The sequence below is a fragment of the Polypterus senegalus genome, chromosome 7 (assembly GCF_016835505.1).
Source record: "Polypterus senegalus isolate Bchr_013 chromosome 7, ASM1683550v1, whole genome shotgun sequence".
NCBI classification, from domain to species: domain Eukaryota; kingdom Metazoa; phylum Chordata; class Cladistia; order Polypteriformes; family Polypteridae; genus Polypterus; species Polypterus senegalus.
Window position 1 is genome coordinate 45,475,204 of NC_053160.1, and position 19,427 is coordinate 45,494,630.

Here is a 19,427-nt window from a genome sequence, read left to right on the forward strand (position 1 = left end):
CCTGTGCTTTTCACAGATGAGAGCAGGTTCACCCTGAGCACGTGACAGACATGAACCTGTTTGGAGAAGCCATGGAGAATGTTATGCTGCCTGTAACATCATTTAGCATGACTGGTTTGGTGGTGGGTCAGTGATGATCTTGGAGGCATATCCATGGAGGGACGCACAGACCTCTACAGGCTAGACAATGGCACCTTGACTGCCATTAGGTATCGGGATGAAATCCTTCGACCCATTGTCAGACCCTACGCTGGTGCACTGGGACCTGAGTTCCTCCTGGTGCACAACAATGCCCGGCCTCATATGGCGAGAGTATGCAGGCAGTTGCTGGAGGATGAAGGAATTGATACCATTGACTGGTCCCCACACGTGCCTGACCTGAATCCAATAGAACACCTCTGGGACATTATTTTTTGGTCCATCCGATGCCGCTAGGTCGCACCTCAGACTGTCCAGGAGCTCAGTGATGCCCTGGTTCAGGTCTGGGAGGAGATCCCCCAGGACACCACCCGTCTTCTCATTAGGAGCATGCCCCGACATTGTCAGGTATGAATAGAAGCAAGTGGGGGCCATAAAAAATTACTGAGTACAATTTTGAGTTGCTGCAATGAATTTCGGCAAAATGGACTTGCCTGCCACATCATTTTTTCACTTTTATTTTCGGGGTATCTTTGAATTCATCCCTCTGTAGGTTGATAATTTTCATTTCCATCAAATGATGTGGCATCCTTTCGTTCCTAAAATTACCCAGTCCATATCAGTATAGACATCCAGCATGATTTTTTTTCCCCGTTGAGATCTGATGTGTTCCTTTAATTTTTTGAGCAGTTTATTTAGACTGATAACTCAAGCCTAGGTCCAATTAATTTGATCATTTCAGCTTTAATTTATAGTCTCAAACACGTGACACTGAGTAGTCAATGCTTATTCTTGGCTATGTAACATAATCAACAAATCTCTTTCAAAACAAGGGAAATCACTTACCCCAATAAGAAACATCTGAGTCATTAATTGTTTGTGAAGTTCACAAAATGCTGAATACAATTGTTATGATATTACCATGGCTTTATACCTTAAGTATTAATGTACCACTGCATCAATTTTAGTGGTGTATATCTAAAAGGGGAAATATATACTGTAAATAAAGGAGATCTTAGACAAGACGTATCTTCATAGATGAACATTGTCTGGAATCCAACCGTTTGTTAAATTTGCTTAATCCACTTTTAAAGTTGCATGGAAGAGAATCCATCCAAATATTATCTAAAGAGACGCCAGGAGGAGTGGCAGTTTATTATTGGGGATGGTCATACACACACACCCATATTCTCTCACATTGGACAAATTGATACTTGGCAATAACTAAAAAAATTTGTCTTTGGAATTTGGTATTAAAGAATAAATAAAGATTTATAGATGTTTATCTATCATAAACAAAAATATAAAAAACATTATTCCATCAGCCTGTTCAGGTGCCTCTGTTTTACAAATCCTTACACATATACTGTACATTCAATAGATTATGTTTTGTCTGTTACATTTTCATTCCATAATCTTACAGATAAAGTTGATGTTTTTTACATTAAAAAATAGATTCCAGTCACACTAAGGCATTATGCAGGTATGTTGCCTTTGTTATGAAGAAACCCCTGTAGCGTTTCTTGACACACTTCTGCTGAATAATTTGTTGGCTGAAAGTACTCGGTGTTAGTGGTCAGAGAGGGGATGTGCAGTGTTGTTCATAATGGATCTTAGTTTTGTTTTCATTCTTTCCTTCGCTTCTACCTCCAGGGAGTCCAGAATGCATCCCATAACTGAGCAGGCCTTTTTTAATTAACTTGTTGACATTCCAATTATCTACATCTTAATTACATTTCATTTTACATTTTATTTTTCAAGCTTTTTTATTTTACATTATTATCAAAGTGATAATTATTATTATACCTCTTTAATGGCAAACATACTCTGATTATTACTTTGTCTGTTTTATACTGTACATTGATAATGCACTCTGTAACTTTGTATGTCAGTTTTGTTTTTTATTTCTTTATTCAAGAAACTGTGGTTTTATTTAAACCATTTATTTTACATATAAATGTTTTTTTTACCTGATTCAGAAGTTCTTTTTTTGTACATATTCCTTCTTTTTCTTAATTTTAGGATTTGTTAACTTAGTTTCTTTCCTCTGCACAGAAATGGCACATGAAATTATTACTCCAATATATCTACATGCTGCATACCATAGCAGATCATAATATGAATGTCATTTTTATAGCCAGTGTAGCCATGCAGAATTCAACTTGCCCTTCATCTGTCATTTCAAATACTAATGAAAAATCTTAGATAACCTTGTTGTCATGCTAGACATGCAGACTTAAGGCTTTAAAACAGGAGAAAAGAGAAATTTATAAATGTATATAGAATGTGTGAACTGCCTGTTTTGTTATTTGATATTCACTGCTTAAGCTGAATGGAAACATTAGCATTAAGTAGAGTAAACATTTTGTTAGATTTTTGTTGTGAAAGCTATTTCAATGATTGTGATTAAACATACTAGAACATTTAGTGTTTTTGTTCATAACATTTACAAGGAAGAACAGTCGGGAGCCTGTTTCTGCCTGTTTTACATGTCTTGCATTATGTGATTTTCTTTCTTGCACACTGCCAATCTTAAACAAATGAGTTCTTTAATATCTAAATGTGTAACTTAATAAAACATTACGCTACATTTTTTTTAATATGCAATGTTAATTTAAATCAATTCATTGTGTTTGAGTGAGTTTTTGAAAAGAAACAATGTACAAAAAAGTTGTGTTTTAGTATACAATGGATAAACACATTACAGGTCACTCTGTAGTGGTAATGGAAGACTTCACTGCTTAGCTGGGGAGCCGACAGGGGTATTAATGGGAGGAAACGGTGCGCCTACTGAAACCTAAGAGAGAGCGAGAGAGGGGGGATAGGAGCATGCGCTGATACAGCACGTAGCCTTACCCACCACATGACAAACCACCTCAGGATCCCAGATTAGGAGGTGACTCATTATTATATCTCTTATGAGTTTTCAACAAAAAGTGTCTTTTTTGAATACCAGGCACCAGAGCACCTTGGAACATAGGTCAGTAATTAACTCTGTAGTTAAGTGGTCTCATCTGAGGATATATCTTCTGGATGCTCCTGTAAAAATTACCGAACACTACTTTGTGGTGACAGTTGTTAAATCCAGGACCCCCAAATGGGTTTGGATGGTGCTTAGCTTTAGGCAGTTTATTCCTTTCATCACATTATTGAACACATCCGATGAATTACCTTCATCTGCACTGCATTTGAGTTTCTTTTCATCATGGTTGTCCTTGACATCCACTTTTTGCCCTTTAGTTGAGCCTCTCATACTTTTTTAGTTGTTTATTTTTTGTGTTAACTTATTTACCACTTCGTGCTTAGCAATGTATGTCCATCTTTTAATTATTATAAGCATATATTTTGATTTGTCCTTATCTAATTCTTTAAACTTCTTTATTACTCATTTGGCTTACTGCACTTTTACTTAGTTCAACTATGTCACTCGTCCTCTGACTGGTAGAATTTTATATAACACTCTACCAGTCAGCACTCTTACATAAGAGTGCTTCCATTAATAATGCTGATAACTGCTTTTGTCCTTCTTTGTGATCACCAACATCCATAATCTCAAAGAGAACTTAACCATGAATACTAAATAGAGGGTGAAGATAGATTTGGTTGGGCTGGAGTACTGACAGTATTGCAGCTTCTGTAACTTCTTTGATGATGGACCACGTGCTTTCTTCTATAAAAGAACTTGGGTTTTAAGGAATCATCACTACAACTTAAGTCATTGTTCTTTTAACTGATTTTGTATGTGCCTTTGGATTTTTTGATACCTTCATTTGGATTTTACTTTAGTTGTTCGTATCTAAGCTGTCATTGACTTCTGCTTGTCTGACTAAATCTTTGCTCCAGAATTCTTTGGTTTAGTGCTATGGTGGTCATTTCAGCCTTCCTGGTCATGTGCAAGTTCATGGGATAACATTTATTGGGAGCTGAACTCGAATGAGATATACTTCTTACTGGTGAAGAACACAGTCAACCTCCAGCTGTCACAACTAGAATGTCCACTTTTGAACGTCACACAATTTAAAGGTTATGCACCTTGAATGGTCCAGTTCAAAACCTCATTAGTGGGGTTGAACACTACAAGTTATTATGAAAAATATGGTGGTGCTTATCACAGAGGAACTAATAGAACCCATTGGTTGATACCAGCTGTAAGGCAAACCATCAAGTTAAAGAAGATGGCATTCCTTGCAATTTCAAAATAAAGGTTGTGCAGACTTGAGTGAATAATTAATGATTAATCCAGCTATACTATGTTGCTAGCTATGTCAGCAAATATAGTGTAACCTCGGGTGAAAATGATGTTTACATGGCCATAGGAAATAACTTTTGGCCAGAGGGCTGGACAGACTATTTCAGAATTTAGATATGATATGTTGGATGTCACCTAGACTTATCTCTATGACTATAGATAAATGCTAACACTTAACAAGAGGAAGAAGGAACATATTGTGGAGGTTGGTGGACATGACGTGCTCACAGAATGCACTTCAGAATGCATTTGGTGAAATTTGCTCATTATTTCTGGGTGACGTCATTGCAGTAGTTGAGAAACTCCTGAAAGGCTGTAGTAATGATTGAGATCGAGCCAGCAATACTGAAGGCTATCAATATTGTTGGGTTATCTTGATTAGTGTGTTTTTGACTGTTGTATAGAGATGTGATAGATAGATAGATAGATAGATAGATAGATAGATAGATAGATAGATAGATAGATAGATAGATAGATAGATAGTCTGTATTGTCAGCTCAGCCTGGTGGTAAACATTGAAAAGATCAATGAGCAATGGGGTTTACATTTACACTTACCTTAAGATCTGACTCAAAAGGCTCCCTAGGAATGTACATCTTAGTTTGCAAGAAAAGAAACAATAGCCAACAGTCAAACTTTAAATTCAGAAGTGGCAATGTAGATTGCATTCTTTCTATGGGACAGTGGACCAGCTTCTTTTCCTAGGAGAGATATGTTTAGAATCAAGTTATTTTGCCAATCCTGCCTTCAAATTCGCTTTGGAATTGATGAATGCTTACAACCATGTTCTCATGGATGTTTTGTGAGACATTTTGTGCTTTGTGGTTCCTGAAAATGATGTTGTATGCCATTTACATGAGGTGGAAAGTTTAAGTCCTTAAAAGTCTTGTTCTATATTCAGGGCGAACTATAAAAACAAACATAGAATTGGTGTAATAGTTCTGGGAAGCTTTTAACCTGTTAGACTGCCCCTGCATCTTTAATTATAATCCCAACTCTGTGTAGTGGGCATGTCAATGACATTGTGTGTATAAACATGTAAAGTGAGATTCCTTTGAAGGGTTGCAGGTCACGATCACCTTGATGTAAGGAGCTGGACAATCCAGGATGACTTCATAGGAAAGTTGCTGCTACTTACATCCAGGAGAATCCATAAAATGTTTGGGTGTCTATACAGAATATCTCTTTGGTACATCAGTAGTAGTAATAAGCAAAATCTACAAAAAAAAAAAATATCTGGGATTTGGTTTGATTCATTGGAGAGGCACGCTAGAGAAATTAGATATTGACATATTAACCCCTGGGAACTCCCAAGGAGGTACTGTCAAAAGTGAAGCCTTCTAATCCCTTCTTAAACTCACTAAAAGAAAAAGCACAAGAAAAAAGATAATATGAATGAGACAAACCTGATACATTTTGTTGTTTAGGTCATTTTAAGTCATTAAATCGTATACACTCAATCTGTTTCTTCATAAATAAAAAACAATCTTGGATTGTTTTTATTCCACAGGAAAGAATTACAATAATGACTAGACAATCTACCTATAAACAAATCAAAGCATAATCAGAATGACGGTGCTTTTTTTACAGCTGCTGCTGGTTCAGGCAGCACCTATACTGGATAAAGTGGAGAAAAGCAGGTTGCTTGCAAAATGTCATTTGTGTTAGATCCTCATGTGTAACATCCAGCCGTCTCCAGCAGTGCATGACATAACTTTTGACATCACAAACTCTCTTTAACGTGCCTGGCAGAAAGGGGATCATAGAGGCCAGCATTAGAAAACAACTCATGGCTAATCATGCAAACCCATTATTAGAAGTCCATGGCCCAGAAAATGCCTTAATTGGATTTAAACTGGCTAAAAGGGGGTCAATGCACTACAAAAGGTATTTTGTTTTGCAGTACATTTAATGTGTTTGGTATATTTCAAAATTTAACTTAATATTCTTAAACAAGGTTTTTAATAAATGTAACTCATCAATGTTTTAAATATGTAGGTTCAATGTAAGTATGCATATTCTGATTTTAAACTTGTGCTAGTGTATTGTTACAGGGGAATGGTTTAGTTGACCCTCCATACCAGGAATGAATGCCAAGGATACCACACATTATAAAAATGGCACATTTATTATACAGGTAAACAGAAATAAGGGAATACTTGATAGAACGAAATAAATAGACTATACACAGTGAGGTGTTCCTGGCTGTATTTTAACTGATATTGATCCTCTGTCATCATATTAGGATATCTTGTCCAGTTATTTAACTATCAAGTATAGGTAAGCAAGTGAGCAATCTACCTAATTCAAACCTTCCAACTCTCTCTAGCTTATGATCTCTCTCTTCCACCTGCCAATGAGTTCTTGTTTTAACACACCTCCTGATTTTAAACTCTTTGTTTAGTTAAACCACTTCACAAGTTCACAGTACCAGTGCCATCTTGTGACCCCTAAGACCATTGTATTCCTAAGCTTTTCTTACCTCTTTAAATATCTAGACAGACCTCTTATGAAACACTGGAAATATGTTCCATTTATTTAACAGTTCTGTAGTCAGTCAGTCATTTTCCAACCCACCATATCCTAACACAGAGTCACGGGGGTCTGCTGGAGGCAATCCCAGCCAGCACAGGGCACAAGGCAGGAACAAATCCACCGCAGGGCAATCACACCCACACACCAAGCACACACTAGGGACAATTTAGGATCGCCAGTGCATCTAACCTGCATGTCTTTGGACTGTGGGAGGAAACCGGAGCATCCCGAGGAAACCCACGCAGACACAAGGAAGACATGCAAACTCCATGCAGGGAGGACCAAGGAAGCAAACCTGGGTCTCCTAACTACAAGGCAGCAGCGCTACCCACTGCTCCACCATGCCGCCCATTCAGTATTCAGCATAATAAAAATTAAATTGCAAGCATAAACAGTACCATGTGTAATAGCTTAATATGTATATATACACACACTTTTGTACTCCAGACTGTGATGTCTGTCCTTTTGCTAATTATATCTGTGCCATTTTTAGCCTGTGGGGAAAAAAAAAACCTTTTTAAAATATAGTCACGTCATTCTCTAACCTGCTTAATCCAGGCCAAGCCTTGGGGGTGGGCTTGGATGGCTGAAACATATCCCAGCTAGCATAGGTCACAGTCTGTTGTAGTCCTTAAATATACTGTAGTTTAAATTGTAATTACTTTAGAAATAGACTTAATCTGTGCATTATACGGGAGTGGAGTTGTGCTTACAAATTATGTATAGAATTTCAACATGTATTAATGTCAGAATAAGATGCAATTCGTGATTAATTTTTGTCAAAAGAACTTAGATTTGATTATAAATTATGACCACATATGTAACAGGTCATGGGGGATTATCAGCAGGTGGGCTTGCAGAGACCATGTTTTAATTACAATAAACTCCTCTCCTACCAGTAAAGTGTCCACCAGGTGGTTGCTACTAAAATGTAGTCCTTGAAGGCCTCTGAACTATTGTGTTTCACTCCTCCTCAATTGCTGTATATTCAGAATTACTTCTTCCTTGTCAATGTGGTTCAGCACCTTGTCTTCTTATTCATTCTTGTTCATCGTCATGTGATTTTCTTGATACTCAGCCAATGTTATTGCTCTTCTTTTTCTTTCTATCATCATGGCGGTTATCATTTGGTTTTTTGATCAATTTGCCATAAACTCACAACCACAGGTCACTTTATCTATCCTTTATTTACATGTAACAAAGTGTAATGATCAATAAACACAATTCTTGCACTTAATTATGAATTCTGAACATGCATGTGTGATTGTCTTAGGGGAATATCACTAGATTGGCTTGCAGTAACCATGCATTTACAACAATAAACTTTTCTGGTCAACAGATAAGTGACCACCATGTTGCTGTGACTTAAAATATTTTGAATTTCCAGAAAATATCAGGCTATATTTAGTAGTACTTCTTGCTAGCCCATCTGCTTCAGCATCTTGTCTGCTCATTCTTTTGCATTTTTGTCACTTAACTTCTGCATTGTGTGTAATGTTTAGCAAATATTGCATATATTCTTTTTTCTTCTTTCTCAGTCTCTTTGCAATAAACACATAAACAAGGATCATAGCCACGAGGTTACCACTACCTAAAATATTTTACCTTTTTCAGTTCATTATCGTTCTTGCATTCTTTTCCCCACATTTAACACTGAGCAGATGTTGCCACTCACCTTCCACTTCTTCTTCCTATCATGTGTTCTTTGTTATCTAATTGGCTTGTGTGATTTGCTTGATGCTCAGCAGATGTCACTGCTCTTCTTTTTCTTTCTTTATTATGTCACTTGATTTTGCCATCACTTTGCCCCAACAAACACAGGTCACTTTGCTGAGGTTTCCACTACCTAATTTGTTTTATAATTTTCAGAACATATCAGTTCATAAACTTTTAAATTAAGACCAATCAAACATTTCTAAACTCTATTCTAGGGGATCAGTGGAAGCTTCCGAAATTTCAGAATGTTGTATCACTTGACATATACAATCAAAATCTCAAAATGTAATGTTACACCACAATAAGGCTCTGTATATACACCATTTGAAACTTTATTGAGACTATATTTCAGGAATACATGACAGTTTTGCACACATCTGTATGTAGGATAGGTTGAGAGCCTACTTTAATATTTGGGGTAAAGTCTAGCCAAGGAGAGAATAAAACCTGGGGAGTTTTTAAAATTCTATGATGTCATTGTTTCAAGGTCTCAGATTCACTGATGCATTTAAATCCTAGAGTTCTATTTCAGTTATGCTTTATATCAAAGAATACACTTGAAAATACTTTTAGTATTGCTTTATTTAACAGACTGAGTTTTACAGTTGTTGTATTATCTTAAATCTTGTATGTTTTTTTACTTTTTTACTAACAATAGAAATAATCTTGTTTTCCTGTGTCAAGCAAGACCATATATACTGCTTTTTAAATATGTGAAAAAAAACCCTAGACAGTTCACTGAATCCAAAAAGTCATTAAAAAACTCACTTCATCCAGTTCAGGATAATGGTTACTAAAGCCTATTTTTGCAGCATGGTAGACAAGGCAGGAACCAACCCTGAATGGAATATCAGTATATCACAAGGCACACTCACTGATATGGGTGTAGTTTAGAGTTAGCAGTGAATCTAACGTACATGTTTTAGATAGATAGATAGATAGATAGATAGATAGATAGATAGATAGATAGATAGATAGATAGATAGATAGATAGATAGATACTTTATTAATCCCAAGGGGAAATTCACATAACCCAGCAGCAGTATACTGATACAAAAAACAATATTAAATTAAAGAGTAATAAAAATGCATGTAAAAACATACAATAACTTTGAATAATGTTAGCGTTAACCCCGCCGGGTGGAACTGAAGAGTCGCATAGTGTGGGGGAGGAACGATCTCCTCAGTCTGTCAGTGGAGCAAGACAGTTACAAAAGTCTGTCGCTGAAGCTGCTTCTCTGTCTGGAGATGATCCTGTTCAGTGGATACAGTGGATTCTCCATGATTGACAGGAGTTTGCTCAGCGTCCGTCACTCTGCCACGGATGTCAAATTGTCCAGCTCCATTCCTACAATAGAGCCTGCCTCCCTAACAAGTTTGTCCAGGTGTGAGGTGTCCGTCATCTTTATGCTGCCTCCCCAGCACACCACCGCGTAGAAGAGGGCACTCGCCACAACCATCTGGTAGAACATCTGCAGCATCTTATTGTAGATGTTGAAGGACACCAACCATCTAAGGAAGTATAGTCGGCTCTGACCTTTCTTACACAGAGCATCAGTATTCGCAGTCCAGTCCAATTTATCATCCAGCTGCATTCCCAAGTATTTAGAGATTAAGTTTTAGGGATGTGGGATTAAATATGTGAAGAAAAAAAAAAAAACACATCAGTTTAAGAGATCATGCAGATTCAACCCAGATAGTCCATGAGTCAGGATTTGACCGACAGACTCTTTAATTTTAAGGCAGCAGTTTGTGCTCCTGTGGCTTTTACTTAAAAGAATGAAAGATTTCTTCAGCCTGAAAGTGGCATGTTGTTCTTGTGCTTTAAAAAAATCTTCTTATCAATCGTTTGCAAAGACAGAGACACTGAGTAACTCATGCTTTCAAAAGTTTAATATTTACTTGAACCATACTTCACATTTGGGTGTGAACAGACACAATGAGCAGTAAAAGAGCAGCACTTAAGATAAAGAGCGATTGTTTATTACAGTATTACGTAATTAGCTCCCATCTGTGACAATTGGTGATTTTACCTCTTGAGATTACTGTACCTAAAAGCCTACTAGTAAAGGATATCTCACTGATTTCTGAAGTGTGAGGGGCAGCCACTTGATTACAAAAAAGCACAGTTACCTCTTTGCATAATAAAGGGCTCCTTTTAAGCACACAGAGTTTTTGGACCTTAAACCAGATGAGTGAGAATATTAATTTTGTCAAGAAAGTAAAGCAATAGTTCTAAACTACAACTTTGTATTTTTTATGTTCAGTGATGCTTAACTAAATATTCAAATTACGAAGAGATGAAGGGCACAGCCCTCTTGTAAAGAATAGACAAAGTTTTGTTAAACATTTTCTAATTGTTAATGAGGGATCTGAGGGCATAGAGCCAAACTAGATTGAAGTCCAATGAAAAAGTGAGATTTCCCCAGTTTGGAGGAGGGCACTGAAAGTGGGTAGATTTGATCCAGTTTTTTTTTATTTTTTTTAACCTGGGATAGATTGGTTTTAACTGGATTTTGGTATATAAAAAGGGCAGTGAATGCTGTGGATAAATGTTGCTGACTGGTTGAAGAACTGTGTTTCAGATGCCAAGCTTTATTGTTCTTGTTTGGGACCTTATTAGCTAGCCAGCAAACATTCTTTTAGCCTGCACTCAGTTGACTACCAAACACATCTTTTCTGCTACTGAGCGACAGTTCACTTTAGAAGCGAGCGGAAGCATGTCGAATAAACAGCTGCCGCCCGGCAAAGAACTGAATGGCTATGGGGACGAGAACAAAATGAAAAGCCGCACATCTCTAATCATATCCCAGGCAGTAAATCGAAGTATCTTCTCTTTCATAGTCTCACCAGCAGCTGAGAGGATTCGTTTCATTTTGGGAGAGGAAGATGACAGCCCATCCCCTCCTCAGCTCTTCACAGAACTGGACGAACTTCTTGCTGTTGATGGGCAGGATATGGAATGGAGGGAGACAGCAAGGTAAAAATCATGCACTTACATAGGTATACATTTAATTAAGTACACAGAACTATCAGTCAGTCAATAAACCTTGTCAATATTGTAAAGGTTTGTGAAATCTACTTCTGTGGACACATTTAACAGCCATTTAAACACATGGGAATTCAGCAGTCAATGCAAGGTAAGAGAAACTTATTTAAGGCTTAGAAATTCAAAATGTAGATTGTAGCAATTGTATGAATTGTAACTGATTAACTAACTCGTTAGGACTTTCTTGAAACCACTGTTCTTTCTTAATTTTTTAGGAGTTTTAAAAGGTTATTATTAAAACATAAATTTTGTTGAAATGGGAATGCCATCAGATGACTAATATTCTGGTTATGCAATTACAGTATTCGTAAGTACCATGCCATACCATTTGCTAAGCCTGCTTGATTCTTAGCAGGGTCGTGGTGGGCTGGAGTCCATCTCAGCAAGCATAGGCCATAAGGCAGGAACAACCCCTGGACAGGGCGGCATCCCATTGCTGGGTGAACACACATACCTTACATGCAATAGGGCTAATTTAGCTTTGTGAAAACACTCAACCTGCATGCCAATATGTATTCATAAATACATTACTTATAAATAATAGGTGATATCAGAAACTAGAGGAAAACATTCTGGTATGTGAACAAGTGTGGATCCATTATTGTGGTCTATTAGTTGTTATGCTGTCAGATGCCTACTATGACAAGACTACAGGGAGGATTTTTAAATCTTAAAAAATGTTTGTGAACATGTCATTCTGGAAAAAAAAAGTTTGAATAGATTTAAAAAAAAATGTGTAATAAAATGAATAATCCATAAAAAAACAACAGTGTAGATAACACATACTGTACAAAATGTGCATGCATGTCAACAGATTGTGCATTCTATGGATAAGGTAACCATTAAATAAAAGAAAGATAAATTTAAATGAGAATATAATATATCATTTATATCATTTCACAAGTCAATGTAGATTGAAATGTGTCATTTAATCTAGTGTCATGTACAGGACTGGGTGGCTTGCTAGCACATTGCATCAAAAGGAATCTGACTCCCGTTATGATTAGTGTTAGCATGAAGTTGGCATGTTATCCCCAGGTGTGTGGACATTTTTGCAGGGTTCTCATGTTTCTTGTCACATACAAAAGATATATTTATTAGTTTAATTGGCAGCTGACCCTGTGTAATTCAATATATCCTGCAGTGAATTAGTGCGCTGTCCAGGGCTTCTTCTAACTTGATAAACTATTTTGTTTGTCACAACCCTGCAGTGGAAATTAAACTAAACTTAGATAAGAGGGACACATATTATATGGAAATAAAATTAATATGTTGTAAATATAATTATTCTAATGATAGTACAGTCAGTTGTAAAATAGTTATTGACTTATTTGGGAAGATGTAGTTTACTGAATGGTAAAAGCTGCGTCTGACTCTCTTTTAAATTATTCTGTTGCTAGGTTTGAAAAGGTCTTTAATGACAATAGTGAACACCGAAAAAGATGGAAAAATGTGGTAACATTTTAAAATCTAGATTAAGAATGTTATTTCAATAGCATTTCAGTCTTTTTGGATCCTTGTCTTATGTTTCAAGGCTTCATGTTATCCTGATGCTACATGCTGTTACTTTATGGGGGGAGTGGACACACTTCAGAAAGTTAATACATTTATCAAAGTTATGTTGAAAATTTCCTTTTTTTAAAAAAAAAAAAAAAAGACGAATTTAACAAGGTTAGAGGTTAGTTTTTTTACGGTCCTGGAACAGATACATTAAGCACTGTTGAAAAATCTTTTGGACTGAGCTTGCAGGAAGATAATGCTGTGCCAAAGTTCAGTATGTAAGGTTTGGGTATTGAATAAGGTGCAGCTCAAATGTTTTTGCAGGGTTTTTTTCCCACACGTGGCAGTTTGGAATGAATATATGTCACACCAGAATCACAAGGATCTTAAGATCAAAATGAAGTATGCTTTAAAAATATTCTCATCAACTGATACTACTACTCAGGAGTTCTCTTTAGCTTTTTAGCCAACTCATTAAAGCAACAGGCAATACTTAACATATAAATCTTTGGATTTATTATGCTCCCTGCCAGTGTTAGAGAGCTTTTTCTCACCATGACTAAAAAGAGGCATTGTTCTGGAAATGAGAGCATTGCTTCTGCATCAAAATGTATTTTTTCCTTGGGATATTCACATTTAAAATTATAGAAATGTTGATATGGCGTATTCCCACAGCACACCAATTTAAAAGTTACACATTTCTTAGTTTAGATACTTGAATAATCTGTATTTGGATGCCATCTTTATCATGTTATTCAGCTGCTGTACCTCTATGCGTGCTGTCATACTGAAAAGTTTTCCTCACAAACTATTTGGAACTGGCTCAGGACCAAGCAGGTCTTAATGTAGGATGAAAAAATTTCTGACATATCTTCCTCAGATAAGAAAAAGAAATATAAAGGCAAATCTTTGGCTCCCGTTTTCGGGTTATTTTTTCCATTTAAGATGGAGGTATTAGGTATTTGCTGGTAATTTGATATCTGAAATAAACTAAAAAAAAGTACCCACTACTTCAATACATACATAATTAACTGCTTTGCACCTTATACTGTACATATTTTGTTTAAACTGAGAAAAATAAAAGAATTGAATATATATATATATATGTATATTGTATATATAATGTTCTTCACATACAGTCCATCCAAACATCCATCCATTATCCAACCCGCTATATCCTAACTACAGGGTCGGGGGGGTCTGCTGGAGCCAATCCCAGCCAACACAGGGCGCAAGGCAGGAAACAAACCCTGGGCAGGGCGCCAGCCCACCACAGGCATACAGTCCTTATAAATGAAAAGGTTTTCGCTGAAAGTTACTTGAAACACACAACACAGTGTGAACATAACCAGAACATAAAACAAATATTTTATTTTGCAAAAATTAGCAAACTAATGCTAATACAGTAAATGTGTAACCAAGAAGAATAATATAATAGAAACCTGTACATTGCTATTCTTAATTTCAGTTTGTTTTCATAAGCAGTCTTCTGTTTACTGTGCTAACCTAACAGATTATATACTAATTTATGAACTAAATGAGCACAGTCAGAATGCAAAATGATAAATAACAAAAACATAAAACATAATTTTGGATAAAAACATAATTAAATATGGGCAAATATTTATACATACATAGTAAAACATTGTATAGTTGCTGATTCCACTGTTGTAAGTGGAGCTGCACAAAATGCTGTGAAGTGGATAAGTGGTTGGGTAGACTTGGGGGTTCTGTGTTCTCTGCGCAAAGATGTTCTTGTTGGGTGCAACAAGAGTTCAGAAATACTTTAGTGTGCATTGTCCTTTTTAAGATATACTGTATGTTGTAATGATCAGGCTGGGGGGTAATGCTTTTATGTAGGCAGCTACTCCTAAAAGATTCATTGACATATGTCCATATTTTGGAATAATAGAACATCACTGTTCAGGGTGATGCCTTTCTACTTGGATACTTCAATATCCTCTACATTTCAAACTTAATGTTAAAAATTGGAGTTTTAGTACCAAATTTCCTTAATTTGCAGATTAAATAGTAGATTATGAAGGAAGACCTTTAAAATGTAATGGGTGGTGGTGCTAGCACTATGGTGGGAACCATTTTTTTGACCATTTAATAGCTCTATGTTATGATGGCTTAAATGCTTTGTGTGTTTTATTAAAGCATCTCCTCATTTGTGAGGTGATGGGGACATATTTGTTCAGCTCAGTTTTGGCCAGGTCATTTATTTGCTAAAAGACAGCTGATTACTATTTCATCAATTACTTGCATCTGCTTATGAGAAGTTACTTATCTTTTAGTAACTGCAAAATATATATATTTTTTTAAGTTAACAGGAAACTTTTAGGAAGGAGTCTTATGATTTAAACCAAACACACTAAGATGACTGATCTAAACAACAAGACAAACAAGTGTTAATGTTTGTTAGAAGAAGAAAACAAAAAGAAATACCACAATAAGTAAGAGATTTGTATACATGTGTACTTTAGCCTTTGATCAGCATGGAATGAACACTCACTGGTGGTGATGTCTAACGGATCTGAGTTAGCCCACTTGTCTTCTGTCATATGATGCCCATGTTTGGCTCTTGCATGTACAGTAGACCTCTCTTGCACGTCACATACATATCATATACACACAGCCCTTGGTGACACTATAATATTATCACTGCTGCCTCACATCTTTAAGTACCTGCATTGCTGTTCTGCCCCACTTCCTACCCATGTGGAGTATTCAGTTTAATATTCAATATTATTTTCTAACTACACTATGTTAAAATAAATTTTCTTCAGGTACTATTGATTTGCTTTGAAATCCAAAATACTACCTTTTTCATTTATTTTGAAAGGTCAGGGTTCAACTGGTATACCTGGAGTATACTGTGCGATTGACTTTTTTCTTATTCATTCATACATTATAAAATCATTTAATTTCTTCTACACAATTGTTTATTAAAATAATACTGCAGTTATAATGATGGCATCAAACATTATGAGGCTTGCAGAGTAAATTAAAAATGACGATTATGTGATATGCCTCCCAGTACATGAGTCCCCATTGGATTTCTAATTAGAGTGCCTCCTCTATAGATTTTGCATAAAATATTTATGGATGTTATTTTATCTGAAGACTCTAAAATATTCCAGCATAAATGACTGCATTGATTTTTTAAGCACTAGTTCCTGTCTTGCTTCTGACACTCCAGGTTCCTGTAAACTTGCTCTGGCAAGCAGGTTAAAAAAATCTGACCCTAGGCACCATGCAACGCACTTCAAACTTTGACCTCTATTAATGTCAGTACATCTGTGCTCCATTGTTAAAAATTTATAAATAACAAAACTAACATCAGTGCCTGTTTGTCACAAGTAAATATAGAATAAAGATGGGTGGGATATTGCAGATTGGCTAATTTGGGCCTTTTTGCCAATGATGTGATGATTTCATTCATTCCTCAAAAAAGTTGTACATTTCAAGAAATGTTTTAGATATTAGCTTTTCTCAAAAATGTTTTCTTGAAACTATTTTAAAAAAGCCATAGTGTCATAAATGGCAAAACCTTTCTTTTTGGTATTGCAAATATAAACTGACTGCAAACTGGAAATGATAGGGAACACTAAAAAATGTTTGAATTTTTGTAACTTTTTTAAAAATGTTTTTCAAAAACGTACTGTTAGGGTCACTTCAAAAAATATTCTAAACAGATTTTGATTGAAATCACTACAGTTCTACCTTTTCAGAACTGTAATTAGAGATCAAAAACTGGTTAATTTGTTCATAATCAATGGATATCACACATTTACTAAGGCATTATGCCTGAAGTCCTCAAGTTGTTTGCAGTAATGCTTAAAATGTTTGAAAACTAAAAGCAAAAATTTTGCCCCCCTTTTAATTTGTAATACTTTCATCTGTGGAAAACATGGAGATAGCTGAAATGTGTAGATGGATGAAATAGTATTACTCTAATGAATTTTTAGTGTTTATTGGTAAATTTTAGTTGGCCAATAAAGGTGTCATTTTGCTTGGCTTTTCTCTTGGTAAATTTTAATAAGAGCTATTATCAACATTGATTTCTCTTTTTTGTACATTTTATTTTTGCTTAGTTGTAGTCATTATAATCGAGCAAGCAATGCAGCAGTTATTGTGTCACTATACACAACTAAGACCTTAGGTAATTATACTCGGATATTTACAGGGTTGCATCTTACAAATTCCTTGTCTTATTGTGCAAAGGTATAATGTAGAAATGTATCATATTTATTATTTCCGAAAACTTATCATTTCTTTAGGAAGCTCTACAGTGATGAATATTGTAAAAGAAAAAAAAATTATTAAAAACAAATCCAGAGATGCCCTTTGCCCTCCCATTGTAAGAGTAAAGTCCTCCACTGCCCGATTTAAAGCACTTGATAGTCTGACCTTTTGCGCAAGTCAGCATTTTTCCAGTGAAAAGCACACAAGACACGCATTTCTTCTGTCTTGCTTCAAAAACAATGTCATTTTGTGAGTTGCTCAGTTGTATTTGCTGCTTTGACATGTTCATGTGTTAATAGCAAATTCTTATATTTTAAGATTGCATAGTGTAATTTGAAAGCATTTAATTTTTATGTTCAACATCCATCCATCCATCCATTATCCAGTAGTTGCACCCTGTGTTGTCTGGGATTGGCTCCTGCAGACCCCCCATGACCCAGTAGTTAGATTGGATAATTGATGGATGGATGGATAGTTAAAAAAGGAGTCTCTCAGCAGTTGTGAAAACTGTATCATAAAGTAGCACAGTGTTAATTACGATAAGATTTGTAGTTAAAATATACAGGAACAGATACAGAAATAAGCAGGTCTGAAGTTAGTTTGGTTTTGTGTATTTTCAAATTTACAATTTCTAATTACAGATTGCTCAACATATGTCATTTCATTTAGGAGCCTTTTTCCAAGAATGCAGGGTGTATTATGTAGTTTTTTCAGTTACTAAAATAAAAATGTGGCATCAACTGATCCTGAGTTTTTTTGCTACTCCAGAGCTCTCTTGATAAACTGCCGAACCAAGCATACACAACTCCTTAGGTAGTGATGAAGGGCGTCTTTCATTGAAAATCATTGTACACGCAAAGATAAGGTAACACACATGGAGTGGGAACATGACCCAATAAAATAAAATACAATAATAACACTATACCCTCTCTGAGCTTGCCTGAATGCAGTAAAGACTTTATCTAACCCAAAATCATGTGAGGTGGCAGGACTTCTTTACCATATAACATGCTAATCATCACTCGTCTCTACCTCTCTCTGTATTGTCTTATACCAAATGGGCTGGCCACTCTTCCATCCTGCCAGACAAAGTTTTGACTCTGTTCCACACCTACTCCAAACTTACCAAGCCTATGATCCATGGTCCATTTATAAGTCATTTTCTAGGAGTACTACTGGGATCTTATCTGAAGTACTTCCAGGATGGAACTAGCCCTATTAAACTCCTGCAGTCATCTTTCAAGAGTTGCTTAGTGGCACCAAGTATCCCTGTCATCCTCTTGGCTGATTTATAATATAAGCACAAGACAACCCTTCAAGGATCTTTACCTGGGGAAAATTCTCTTGCAATTATGCAAGTGGAGAATTTGTGGTCTTTTATCTTGCGTTCTCCAATGTAATTATTAATTTGACCCAAAAGAGTTACTTCAGGAAATGTATTAATTCTGGGAATTCTTTACAGGACAGATTAATATTGTCTTCCCTTCCTGAATACAGGCAGTCCCCCGGGTTACATACGAGATATGGACTTTAGGTTGTACTTAAGTTGAATTTGTATGTAAGTTGGAATAGGTACATTATTTTAATGAATGCTATTTTTGACCGACTGTTACCAAGTGCTCTGCCAATGAATGATGGAGTTTCACCTCTCTGTGACCTTTTTATTATTTCTACTTTATTTTCAATGGTGATGGTTTTTCTCTTCTTTACTGTATCACCAGCACTTACATTAGATTTGTGTTTCAGAGACATTCTTGAAGGGTGAAGACAAAAAGATTAAGATGAGCTCTTCTGCATAGCACTGTACATGCTATCACAGCAGGAAGGCACCCGTCGTCAACACGTCTGATGTACTGACAAGAGACAACTTCCTGCTATGTGCGTAACAGTACAAGCAGGCTTGCTATTGAGAATGAATGGGGGCCGTGAGGGGCGGTTCACCACACTGTCACCTCCACTACAGAATGCTGCCTGCAGCGTCCACCCACCGAG

At 36.1% G+C, this 19,427-nt stretch overlaps 1 protein-coding gene across 5 annotated transcripts in view; it reads left to right on the top strand.

The window, feature by feature from the left end:
- The window catches only part of slc4a4a (solute carrier family 4 member 4a), a 279,906-nt gene that overhangs the window by 127,481 nt on the left and 132,998 nt on the right, over positions 1-19,427 (top strand). For all 5 annotated transcript variants that reach the window (XM_039758567.1, XM_039758571.1, XM_039758568.1 and 2 more), the window contains exon 4: positions 11,483-11,618. In XM_039758567.1, the coding sequence (XP_039614501.1) occupies positions 11,483-11,618 (136 nt within the window). The remainder of the gene's footprint in view (positions 1-11,482; positions 11,619-19,427) is intronic.